This window comes from Halichoerus grypus, chromosome 4 (assembly GCF_964656455.1).
Source record: "Halichoerus grypus chromosome 4, mHalGry1.hap1.1, whole genome shotgun sequence".
In the NCBI taxonomy this organism is placed as follows: Eukaryota; Metazoa; Chordata; class Mammalia; order Carnivora; family Phocidae; genus Halichoerus; species Halichoerus grypus.
In genome coordinates this window covers 107,356,105-107,368,874 of record NC_135715.1, presented here as the reverse complement: position 1 = coordinate 107,368,874, position 12,770 = coordinate 107,356,105, and the positions used below count along the sequence as shown (strand labels likewise).

At 33.1% G+C, this 12,770-nt stretch overlaps 1 protein-coding gene across 2 annotated transcripts in view; it reads left to right on the top strand.

Moving 5' to 3' along the window:
• Window positions 1-12,770, top strand: part of LRP1B (LDL receptor related protein 1B) — a 1,832,840-nt gene that overhangs the window by 862,266 nt on the left and 957,804 nt on the right. For both annotated transcript variants that reach the window (XR_013447098.1, XM_078070743.1), the window contains exon 6: window positions 7,867-8,124. Coding sequence is in view for 1 of the 2 variants with exons in the window: in XM_078070743.1 (XP_077926869.1) it covers window positions 7,867-8,124 (258 nt within the window). In the remaining variant the exon portion in view is untranslated. The remainder of the gene's footprint in view (window positions 1-7,866; window positions 8,125-12,770) is intronic.

Sequence of the window (12,770 nt, the reverse complement as noted above, 5' to 3'; positions counted from 1 at the left end):
GTTCATTTGCAAAATGAAAAAGCTTTTTTTGTGTGTGCGTAGCATGATATTACTGACTTTAATTGTTTTTGTAAAATGATCTTTTTTCCTCAGAAACAGCATATCTCATCACTTTTCAATCATAACATTTCAAATTAAAATATACTCTAAAAGAAAATACTTGCATTTCACTTTAATAAGGTGTAAATAACAAAAAGTTCAAACTGTTTAGAAGTCTGTGTTTAATGCAGGTGGAGAAGTAGTTTACCTGATGAGTTTTTATGATGCCAAAGACCAGATTACAAAGCACAACACTATACTAATCATTTGCCAACACTAAATTCAGCATCATCATCTTAAAGCTGACTCTACTTTCTTTCCTGTTTCTTTTAATAACACCATTATTCTCCCCATCACCCAACTCTAAAATTTCTGCATAATTCTGGACTTCATGTCCCTTCTGGTCTACATAATTTAGAACTTTTAATTCATTACACGAATCCATCTCTACTTAAGAACTTAACACCACCTATTTTAGATTCTTATTTTCTGAGAAATTAAAATAGCATCTCTGTATCAGTAATCCAGATATCCAAAGCCTATGTCCACAAGGTTTTCTTAAAAAGTTTGGATTGTCTTCTTTATAATTAAAAATAAAATTAGGGCTGCCTGGGTGGCTCAGTCGGTTGGGTGTCTGGCTTCGGCTCAGGTCATGATCCCAGAGTCCTGGGATCGAGCCCCGCGTCAGGCTCCCTGTTCAGTGGGGAGTCTGCTTCTCCCGCTACCTCTCCCTCTGTCTCTCCTCCTTGCTCTTGCTCTCTCTCTCTCTCTCAAATAAATAAATAATAAGATTGATAACAGTGTCTATTTACACGATGTAGAACCTAGTATGTTCTGAGGATTCTCTGGGGCTTACATTTCTTCTAATGATGTCTGCTTCCAAAAGACTGTTGGCATACATGGCCATTCTTTATGTACTGCACCAATCTAAACAAGAGCAAAGATACCTTTTCCTTTCCCCTAACTCCCTTCCAACCTCACTCCAGAATGCGGTAGCATTACATATTTATTACCTTCTTGTCTGATACGAATTATACTGTATCACTGTTTTTTAAGATTTTATTTATTTATTTATTTAAGAGAGAGAGACAGAGAGAGAGAGAGAGAGCAAGCACTAGTGGGGGAGGGGCAGAGGGAGAAGCAGGCTCCCTGCTGAGGGAGCCTGACACTGGGCTGGATCCCAAGATCCTGGGATCATGACCTAAGCCGAAGGCAGATGCTTAACCCACTGAGCCACCCAGGCACCCCAGAATTATACCATACCACTTTAAAAGTAAAAGTGAAAACAATTTAAAAAATTCAATGGGAAATATATCCACCCATTATATTTTACTCACCCATATAGTATTCTAAGTATCATTTCCAGCTTGATCTTAAAACACAGTTTTGATCACATTATACTTTCTTTCTAAAATTTGCATTGGTTTCCCATTGCACCCCGAATTAAAAATAAGTTTATTATCTTGACATTCAAATGACCTATGTATGCAGTCTTTCCTCAATGTACTTTCTCAGCTACTGCAAGCTCTGAGTTTGAATGTAGGTCTTTTGACTTAGTGGCTATGTGATCTTAAGCAAGTTACTTAAACTGTATATAACTTCGTTTTCTTATCTATAAAATGTGGATAATATTAGCACCTGATTAATAGATATGTTGTGAATAAACTAATAAATGTAAAGCATGCATTATAATGTCTGGCTCTTAAGATATACTCAAAAGGGGTTCGCTATGTTACTATCATTATGAAGTACTTCTACCATTCATGCATGCTCTACCCTCCAGAAAACTGAAAACTGAGGTCACTATCTTCCCAACATATTCTAGTCTCTCTTACATCTATGCTTTCAGCAAAATCATTTGTTCCAGCTGCATTTCCATCTCTACATTTCAATTTCTATTCCTCCATTAGGGCAAAGCTGAAATCAAATGCCATCACCGTTAAAGAACTTTTGACACTACTAAATAGATATGTCTTAGTCTCTGTGTACTGCTGTAACAAAATGCCACAATTTGGGTGGCTCATTAGCAATATAAATTTATTTCTCAGAGTTCCAGTGTCTGGGAGTCTGAGATCAGGGTGCCAGCAGGCCTGGAGAGGACTTCTGGGTCACAGATCTACTGTACTCTTACATGATGGAAGGGGCTAAGGATCTCTGTGGAGACTCCCTTATAAGGTACTAATCCTATTCATGAAGGCTCCATCTTCATGACTTAAGTACCTCTCAAAAGCCTCCCCCCTTAGTATCATCACCATTAGGATTTCAACATACAAATTTGGGGGGACACAAACATTCAGACCATAATAAGATATAGCTAACCATTCTTTGAAACTCAATGCTATTATATATCTTTTATAAAAGACATCAAACCTGACTTAAAAAATACAGACCTTTGTATATACACCTTAATCTTTCTACTAGATTATATTTTTCTTAAAACAGACTGTTTTACTGATCTTCAGATTCTAGTTGGATACCTTAGATCTATGAATACTAAATAATAAGATAAAAATACAATAAATAAAGCATTTTCATCCAAACAATAGTTTAGCATAAATACATCGTGACAAGTAGTGCTAAGATAAATTATAGCAGAGTTGTAGCAATATGCATTTTTTTTAAAGATTTTTTATTTATTTATTTGACAGAGAGACAGTGAGAGAGGGAACACAAGCAGGGGGCAGTGGGAGAGGGAGAAGATGCAGGGCTCAATCCCAGGACCCTGGAATCATGACCTGAGCCAAAAGCAGACCCTTAATGACTGAGCCACCCAGGTGCCCCTGCATTTTTTTTTTTTTTTTTTTTTTTTTTTTTTTTTTTTTGCTTAGCTTAATACTGTTTTTAATGCAGTTTAATGTTTCCACATTTGGTTCATATTTTATTTTTACTTTTATAAAATGTGATATAATACTTTCCTCGGATATAATGCATGATATTCTAAATGTTACTCAGTTCAGTAAATATATTTTTCCATTAAAAAAATAGTTGAAGGAAATAGAGAAACAAATTTGGCCATGTATGCTTTTGACATGATAAGAAAAAAATTCATATCTTTTTTTTGTTGTTTTTTCTACTTATGTTAACTTCATTCACATTTTTGTTTGGTTTGGTTGACTTTGACCTCTACTTAGTATTATTTGAATAATGCTTTTCCTCACTTTTTAAACTAGATAATTTCCTAATACTTCATATTCCACTTGTTCTGTTTTTTGCACAAATTTAGAATACTTTTTTTTTTTTTTTAATTTATAGTCTCTTTACACTGATTGCTCTTCATTTTGTTTCCTATTGTGGTTCACCTTCCTATGGCAGGTTGCATTTTTTATTACAAATTTTTAGCATTTTTACTTCTCATTTCTAACTTCATCCCATTTTCATTATTTTTAAAGACTTTCTATAATTTGTATATGATAAATTAAAAGTAAAACTTTAAAAATTCCTCTTTCAATTATTTCAAGTTTGTATTTGTTAACAACCAATTCTTTGGGTTGCGTAGATGATAGTTTTCTGTTTTCTTACACATTCAGTCTTACTCTGACCCTTCATTTTATATATTTTACATGTGAGTCATTATTTAACTTTTATCCAGTTGAACCTGAGATTCTTTTTTTTTTTTTCATCTTTGACTCAACACATATTAAGGTACAACTACTGAGCTTCATTCAGTGGAGATAATTGCTCACAATTGCAGAGAATTTAGAACACAATGTAACTAGTTAATAAACATTTATATGTGTATATATATCCATGTACATACATTTGTTATAACATAAATATTTATTAGGTTTATATTTATGTGTAAGTAACTGAATCCATAATTCTAATCGTGTAAAAGGAAAATACCTTAACTAATATTCTTAGAATTGAATAGAAGAATAAGAAGTTTAAAAGAAACCTGAAAATTAAGTTTTATTCACTCTGAAAACATTCATTTAGAATTAACCATCTGTCAAAATCATATTATTATAAATGTATACATATACATTTAGTATATTCTTGACTATGAGAGGATAAGGATATGTTTGCAAGGATGTGGTTATAGTGGCTTGGAATTTAAATAGGCATTTTCATGAATCTAGTCAGATGAGCTTCTCCATGTTTCCAAGTTTCTCTTTTTAATTCAGTTTTCTAATCAGTCTTCAAAATTGTAACTCTGATTAATATAACATGTATGATAGGAAAAAAACACCTTCTGACCATACAGAGCATAAATACACATCTTTATAACTGTTTGGGAGAGAAAATACCTGTTTTTTATGCCATTGACATATGGTGAATGGTGAAGAAGATGAGGACAATTTTCCTCCCCCAGCATGACACAATTGATAACCTGTTGGAAAGGTTTATTCAAGCTAAGTCTTGGTTCTTTAAGTTAGAATATTCATTGAGGGCTTTCTTATGTTTTGATCTCTTCTATATGGAAACTTAGTATTTATCACTTCTCACTAAGCCATGATGTAGATATTCCTTTAACTAAAGTCATCTAATGTGCTTTCCAACTATTCCTTTGGGAAAACTGTCTGCTGACTCTAACGATGGCATTTTTTTAGAACATTACATTTATTCTGATCAGACTTATATCCTTGTCACCCAAGCTAATGGTGTTTTTACCTTGGCATGTGGAAACTCAAGGTAATGATGTACACTAGAGATCAGACATAGTGTGGGTTGAGGCAGATTACCTATGCAGACTTTCATGAAGTAGGAAAAAGAAAAAAAAGGTTTATATCCTTAGCCCCTGATTATTTTTGTGGGTTCCTGTGTTTCACCGGCTTCCTCCCACTACCATAAGTAGGCCTTATGTTATTTGTGTAAAGAGGGAAATCACAGTTAATAATTAACTGAGACACATGAATATTATTTCAATGAAGCACATCACAACTAACAAGTATCCTTCCTCCAGTGTGTCATTTGAATTTTTAAAGTCACCGTTATCAAATCAAACTACCTCAAATTATGAAGCATCTGCTTTATTGGTTTTCTGTCTAACAGAAGTTATAAAATCAGTGGTTGCTATGTTTGGCATTGAAACAATCAACTGAGTCACTCAAAAAGCAACTACAAAAATCAGATAGATTGATCAGTTCTGTCAAGGAAACATTGCCTGTGTTGACCATTAATTCATTTTCATCTCAGTTTCTAAGGGGAATCAGTGTCACTTCATATTCTAGCCTCACTCCAAAGAATGTTTATTACATAAGTAAATTTACTGACTGGTAGCCAGTTAAGAAATTATTGTCTACATCTGGACTTCTCATAAAACTTGGAAGCAAAGAAACTTTCAGTAGTGGTTCACTTTTTAATGAGAGGCAATTTCACTAAAGGTCATTTCAGTTGTCAAATTAAGCACTGACAGACTGGCAATATATCTTTGTTAACCTCATAACACAGCCACCTAAGACCCCTTCGTAACCTGAGAAATATATGATCCAACAGGTTTCAGGAGTGCTAAGGTCAACTGAAAAACAACAGAGCTAGGAGTGTTGAAAAGGGACTAAGTCTGGACTTCCAAATTAAGGAATGGCAAGGGCAAACATTGCATGGTTCAAGATGGATTTAAGAGGTTAAGAGAGAAGCCAACTAGCTAACCAAGCTTGGATGTGGTCCCGTGACAAGGTTATGTCAAGCAGAGATAATACACGATTTTACTAATTCTTCTGAGAGAACTTTTTATCGTGGAAATGATCTCTGCATTTTAGAGACTTCTTTTTTGTTGGGTTAATTAATTGTATAATCTCATTGTGACTTTTTATTGTTGTTTATTTTTGTTTGTTTTGATGTTTTTATTAAGTCAAAAACTTCTAGTGTCTCTCTGAACGTGGAGAAGAATTTTATGCCTTGATTGAGTTAATTCCTTAGGGGGTAAAAATCCAAATGCCGTTCTATCTGAGTAAAACACAAGGAGCCTGATATCCCTACTCACATCAGAAACGATGAAGACCATTAAATAATCTTTTAAAAGTTTAGACTTGTTTAATTATATTACTCATAACATACATATTTGCTTTTGTCCTACCTTTACAATGTTCAGTGTCAGTTTCTTGAATGATCAAATGATGTTTATGAAATTTTCTGTTAGCCAGTCTTTCTCTGGATTCCATTCATCGGTTAAGAAAACCAAATTATTTTGTAACATTTCACCAAATGCTTCTAAATAACTCTGCAAGAATTCCATGTGTCCATTTTAGGTATTCAGAAATTTTTATTGAATAACCACTAGATTCTAAATACTAGGGATACAGCAGCAGAAGTAGAAAATAATAAACCAGAAAAACAATATATATTACAATGTTTGGTCATGAAAGGGAAAAATGAAGCAGGGAAGGTTTATAGGGAGTTTGTATATAGAGTTTGTAGGGGCTTGCAATTTTTACAAAGTAAAGTGGTAAGAGAAGTTTTCACCAGAAAGGTAGCATTCAAATAATACCATAAAGGAGGTGAGCAAGTCAGGCTTTCTGATATATTTGGGGGTGATTACTCTAGGAACAGGGAAAGGCTTCTGAGATGGAAGCTTATTTGGCTTGTTCTTTAAGGAACAGTAAGAAAGGTGGTGTGTCTAGAGGGAAATGGCAAGGGTGAGAGTAGTAAGGGGATAAAGGAAATGAGGTCACACAGGTAACGAATATAGATCATGGAGGGGTTTATAGGGCATTATGAAGGCTTTGACTTTTACTCTGATTGGAATGGGAGCCTTTTGAGGAATTGGGCAGAAGACTGACTTAATTGACATTAATATTTTAAAGGTATAACTGGCTATCGAGTTGAGATAGACTAAAGAGGAGGAGGGCATTGATGAAAGCAGAGAAACCAGTTAGAAGACTCTTGGAATGATCTAGTGGAGAGATGATGGCAGCTTGGAGCAGGGTGGTAGTTAGTAATAGTCACTGAGGAATGGTGGGATTCCTCATATGTTTGGCATCAGAATCAAAGATATTTATTGATACTTTGGATATAAGGCAGAAAAAAAGAGGAATTGAAGATTTTCAAATTTTTTATTTCCTAATTAGCACAGAAGCTACTCTGATTATGACTGTATCACCGAACCCTTTCAATACTAATTTTGCATGAAATTTTACTGTTATCTTTAAATCTTAACAAGCATTGAAATTTTGGTCAATTAGTACATATTCATTAAAATCTCACTAATCCTAATGTAAGCAAAGATGAATTGTTCTAAAAGTAATATCAAACAAGTTTCTTTTATTTCTACAATCTTATTTTCCTGACTATAGAGAAGGAACATGGAAAGAAGTAGCTCAGTAATTATAATCTAGTCACTAAGGGAATTTGGGTCAGTCAAGGAGCCAGTGTGGTTGAAGTCACAGGTGCTATTTGTATGGGCCTATGAGCTTTGCATGTTTCACTCCAGAGAAATCCATTTCTGGCTTCATATATCCACCTCAAAAAGGCATGCCTTTGCTCACAAGGGAAGCCTATAAGTCTGTATGGAGAGGTCAGTCCAGATCCATCTTCATTGCTAAAAAAACAAAACAAACAAACAAAAAACAAAACAAAGCCAAAAAACAACTAACAGAACTTACTTTATTTACCAACAATGAAAGTAAATAGCATTGTCCTCACATTTACACAACACATTACAACTAAGAAAATAAAGAATACAAGTGCTTAGTGGTCTATGTTTTCCTTAAAGTGAACTGAAATATATAGTGAAGCATATATAGGAACTATTAATAAATACTTTTGCAAGCATTTTTTTATTTTAAAGATGCATTAAAATATAGGAATAAGTTTTAGTAAGTGATGTAAAATTGTGAAAAAAAAATTGACTCTGATTGAACTCACTTCTTTCTTTCTCTTTTATTCCAGAACCTACAGATAGGTTGCCTATGCTGTTAATTGCAAATTCTGAAACAATCGAGGTTTTCTATCTCAATGGAAGTAAAATGGCAACCTTGAGCTCAGTCAATGGAAATGAAATTCATACTCTGGATTTTATTTATAATGAAGACATGATTTGTTGGATTGAATCAAGAGAATCTTCAAATCATCTCAAATGTATCCAGATAACAAAAACAGGAAGGTTAACAGATGAGTGGACAATCAATATTCTTCAATCCTTCCACAGTGAGTATTTCAATTCATATTATATATCATCCTTTAAGGATTTCATTTACAGATCAGTAAACAGGATTCTTAGATTTTTCTAGCATAGTATTTGGCTATTGGAAACCTATATATGCAAATATGAATATGCTTAAATAAATGTATTCACTACCTGTTTTGAATATACACACACATACACATATAGTTTCATTGTTTATGTAAGTAGTAAGTTACAGTTAAATTCTTTATTTAATGCTTATTCCAGTGTCATCTAAATGAGAATTGTAATTTGCCACTGTTAGTTCACAATGTGATAGTGAAGGTGGGATTTTTAAAAAGCAAGAAACAGAGTTGATAATTATAAGCTCATCAACTGTAGTGTTTGTTAAAATGCCTTAAAACTATTAGATTTATGCTAATTGGTAACAACTACCTCTGTTTGTTGACTTTTTTCTTAGCAAATCAGAGTTTTTATGCATCTTCCAAAAGACTGATTTGTGATTTTGATTTACTTTGATTTCTCATGCCAGAAATTCACAAACTAGCAACTGTACTTCCTTCATATTACCGTAAATGGAAATCACATTGTTACACAGACACACAAAAAAGTCCCTTCTTTTGCGCTGGTGCTTGCTCGCTCTCTTTCTCTCTCTCTCTCTATCTCTCCTGAACTCCACCCCTCCAAAATAGGAGTATAAATTTTATTTGTGCTTGCCTGGGGAAACTGTATGCATGAGAAATTCAAGATATGTCCATTTATTTTATGATTTACAGAAAAAAAAATTATTCTTGAAAACACTGCTAACATAAAAATTGGTAGAAAAATAAAGAAAAATGTGCAGTCAGGCTAAGAAGGAAAAAAAAACAGTGCTTTGAAAGAATAAATGTAGTTTTCAGATGTAGAATGGTGATTTGGATTCAATAATTATATTTTATTAATATTTTTGACATACAGTTAAAGGAATTGGTTATTAATCTTTATTAAATGTAAGAAAATAATACCATGTAATATGTAATAAGTATGACTATATTAAATGAATCGGTGGCAAAATTATAAAAAATGGAATATAAAGGTATGATTGTATATAGTTAAATGAACATAAATAAATGTTTAACAAATCGAATCCAATGCTTTGAAAATCCTCTTAACGTAAATAAAACAATTGCTAAAGCCATTTATTGCAGCACTGGATGAAAATGCCTAGCGAAAGCAGTAAACACTGGCTATTTTCAATGATTCTATGGAAAATGATAATTCCTAATAAATAGTAAATAACAAGGGTTACATACACAAGGAGTACTGCTGTGTGACTTGAGTATTTCAGCCATTGGCTGAGCCAGCTGTTGGAAACTGTTCAAAAACAGGCTCCAGTCTCTGCCATGTTAGTGATTACCTTAACTAATCCAAATGCATTTGTCCCTTGCAAATGGAATGAATACTGGCAGTCAAACAGCGAGGATATTCACTAAGTTGCCAGGTAAAATTATTTTCCAGGTTTACTTAAGCAACTTTTCTACATGTAACATCCTCTATTAGTAGTAGCAATTTCTTCTGTAATATGTATTTTTAAAACAACTTTTATTTTTTTTATTTTTTAGTACATCTAGGGATGGTCAAGCAATTGCGCATTAGAACATCTATAGAATATAATTTGTAACTTAGATTACATTTGAGTTATGTGACAATTCTTGGCAAATCTAGAAAATGAAAGAGATTTTTGTTAAGCAATTCACTGAAATGCTGAATAGAACATTCATTTTGAATTATAAATAATAAATGCAATGGAAATCTTCTAATTAGGATAAATGCTTTTTGACGAAGTCAGATAAAGTCAGATTTAAGCTACGCAATTTCAGTCACTGTAGAAAAAAGTGATTAAATGTGTGGAAGTAATTTAATGATGGGAGTAGAGGAGAGGTGTGAGCAAGGCTGGGCTCCTCTATCGTTGCTTGTAAACCATGCATTTTATCAACATGTCAGCGAATAGCTGCCATTGGATATGGTGGGCTCTTCATCCACTGTGACAATTTTTGAGTTGATAATGAAGTTTGAATATTCCTTGCATGTGTAATTACATAAAATCTCTGCTGTACCATATAAACAAAAATAATGAACTGATGGGAGTATGCCTGAATACCTGTCACTATCCACTCTTCCATAGATGCTTTCCTCTGAATTTGCCTGAGGAAAGCATTCTTTTTTGAAAACAAAATATTAAAAAATTTTTTTTCAAAAAATGAGGAGGAAAGCAATTGTTACAGGTCAAACTTACTTGCATTTAAAATTTGCATAATGGTTTATTTAAACAGTTTTAGTGCAATATTAAAATCTGTATTTTCTATCTCATCTCACTGGATACACACCACATTTCTGTCCTTCCTGTTTTGTCATAGAAAAAAATTTCAGCTACAGACCTCAGATATATTAGACAATCCCGAGTGGCTAGAACAAAGGCAGACATGGGACAGCTAAATCTTATGTTCTTTCTTCTACATTAGAAAGGCAAATACTGGTGCTTTCAAAGAACCTCCCACATCTTCCACAAATAATATCTATGATGTGTGTGCGTGTGTGTGTGTGTGTGTGTGTGTATAGCTAGTTAATACCACATATTCCTGCTGGGATCTGGAATTTTAGCAAAGTGATCAGGCCACCCATTGAGTTCTAAAAAAAAAAAAAGAGAGAGACAGTTAAAATTAGCAAAGATGTTGATCTGAGGACACATTTCCAGAGAACTTTCAGAATTCCCTTTTTGATACCATATGCTTAATGTTGTAGGCAGTGATATTAAATTATGTCTTAATTTTTACATTAACATTAGGTGAATTTATACTTTGAAGTAAGTAAACCATTCTGATTTACAATCAAGACGTAATCATAAAAGACTGTCCTGAACACCTAGTAAAAAGAAAAGAAGAACAAAAAACACTCTCAGCACTCTTTTCCTCTATAAATTTGTATTTATTGTTAGTTCAGTTGTCAGGCTGCAAAGAACTAAATTACTATTTACTGTCATTTGCCAACATGCTTGAAACTCACCAAAGCAGATATTAAACATGTGCTAAGCTTCAATTGTTGTTATTTTTTTTTCCTATGAATTTGGTCAAATATACCTTACACACTAGAGATGTATTCCCCTACAAATTTTGCTTGATGTTATATAGAATTTTTAAACCATTATTCTCATAGTATTTTTTGTCTAGATTCACGTGTCTGCTTGTTTCATTATGGATTTTAATAATCAAAGTGGGACTCTCTTGATGATCCCATCATGAGGCCATATATCAGGTAGAACAAAATTTTTGGCAGGTTTTCCTAATCTATCAATCTGAAGCTTGAAAATTAAAATGCTCTTTTCATGATGAATAAATAAGTCATGTACTATATTTGAAATCCATGACATCTAATTACTGAAACCTGTTTCTGTCTTAATAAACTCTATCGTGATAGAAGGAAGAAGGAAATGAGGGAAGGAGAGAAAAGAGAAGGAAAAAAAGAAGCTATTATTTTTATGGCAAGTAGCTCTAGTAAAATAATTTCTGACTTAGTGTTTATTTGATAATTTTTTCTCTATAAGTATAATAATTATTTAACTATTTCTTTTTATTTTGCATTTCCTTAAAGAATTTATGTCAAGTAAAATAGGCATTTTTTTCTCCTCATATTCCTTGACCATTAGAAATTTTTAATGTTGTAGACACATTTACAATAAGAACTTAGCATCAACTCTAAAGACAGTGAGAAGAAGAAGCATAATTAAGCAAAGTAATAAAACTAGCATGTAGCACTTCAGTTTTTGATTAAGATTCTGGGGTTTTTAATTTTAAATTTTATTTTTTTCAGACTGTAACATCTTGTGACTTGTACATTTATTTTAACACTGGTTTATATTTCTATCGCCACAATATTTGGGGTAAAAGGAATGGTGAGTTGATATGGTCCTAGCTCTGTCATTAACTGGCTACCTGACCTTATGGAAATCATTTTAAAATGAAAGAACTTACTCACATAACGACTAAGATCCTGCCCAGATTTAAACATACTTTCCCCTTCCATTACTTCGTGTTTCTCTTGTAATTTGAGATATTCCTCTGTGTGTGTGTGTGTGTGTGTGTGTGTGTGTGTGTGTGTGTGTGAGAGGAGGAATATTTGTTTCTTCCGCCTTTTTATCCCTTTCTTATTTTTCTCCCACCTAATCACTCACAATAGGTACACTTCAGTCTCTTTATAATACAAGTTCCTAAAACATGCTCCTTGGGACACCAGTTCTGTAAGACATTTTTGGAAGAATGATTTTGTCATCAAATGGATTTAGGAAATTTTGCATGCTATGGAACCTATTGGAGATTTATATGTACATAGCATGTTAAAGATTATTCAAAACCCTTCGGTAAAGTACCTGTTTTACTTTGTGTAGCCCAGGATTTCCTTTACTTGAGTACTTAACACTTGGTTGATATTTTTGTGGGTGTGTCTGTGAGTGTGTTTCTTTGGATATTTGTTTCTAAGGAGGTGGTATGAGTGTGTATATATGCCTAATATGTATTAACATCCCAAATATCTAGGGTTTTATGTTATCCACTTTGAGAAATATTGTTTTAAAGGTCTTAGGGAGAATCACTCAGATTGGATTCTCTCATCACTTTCTTATATATTTACTGTCTTT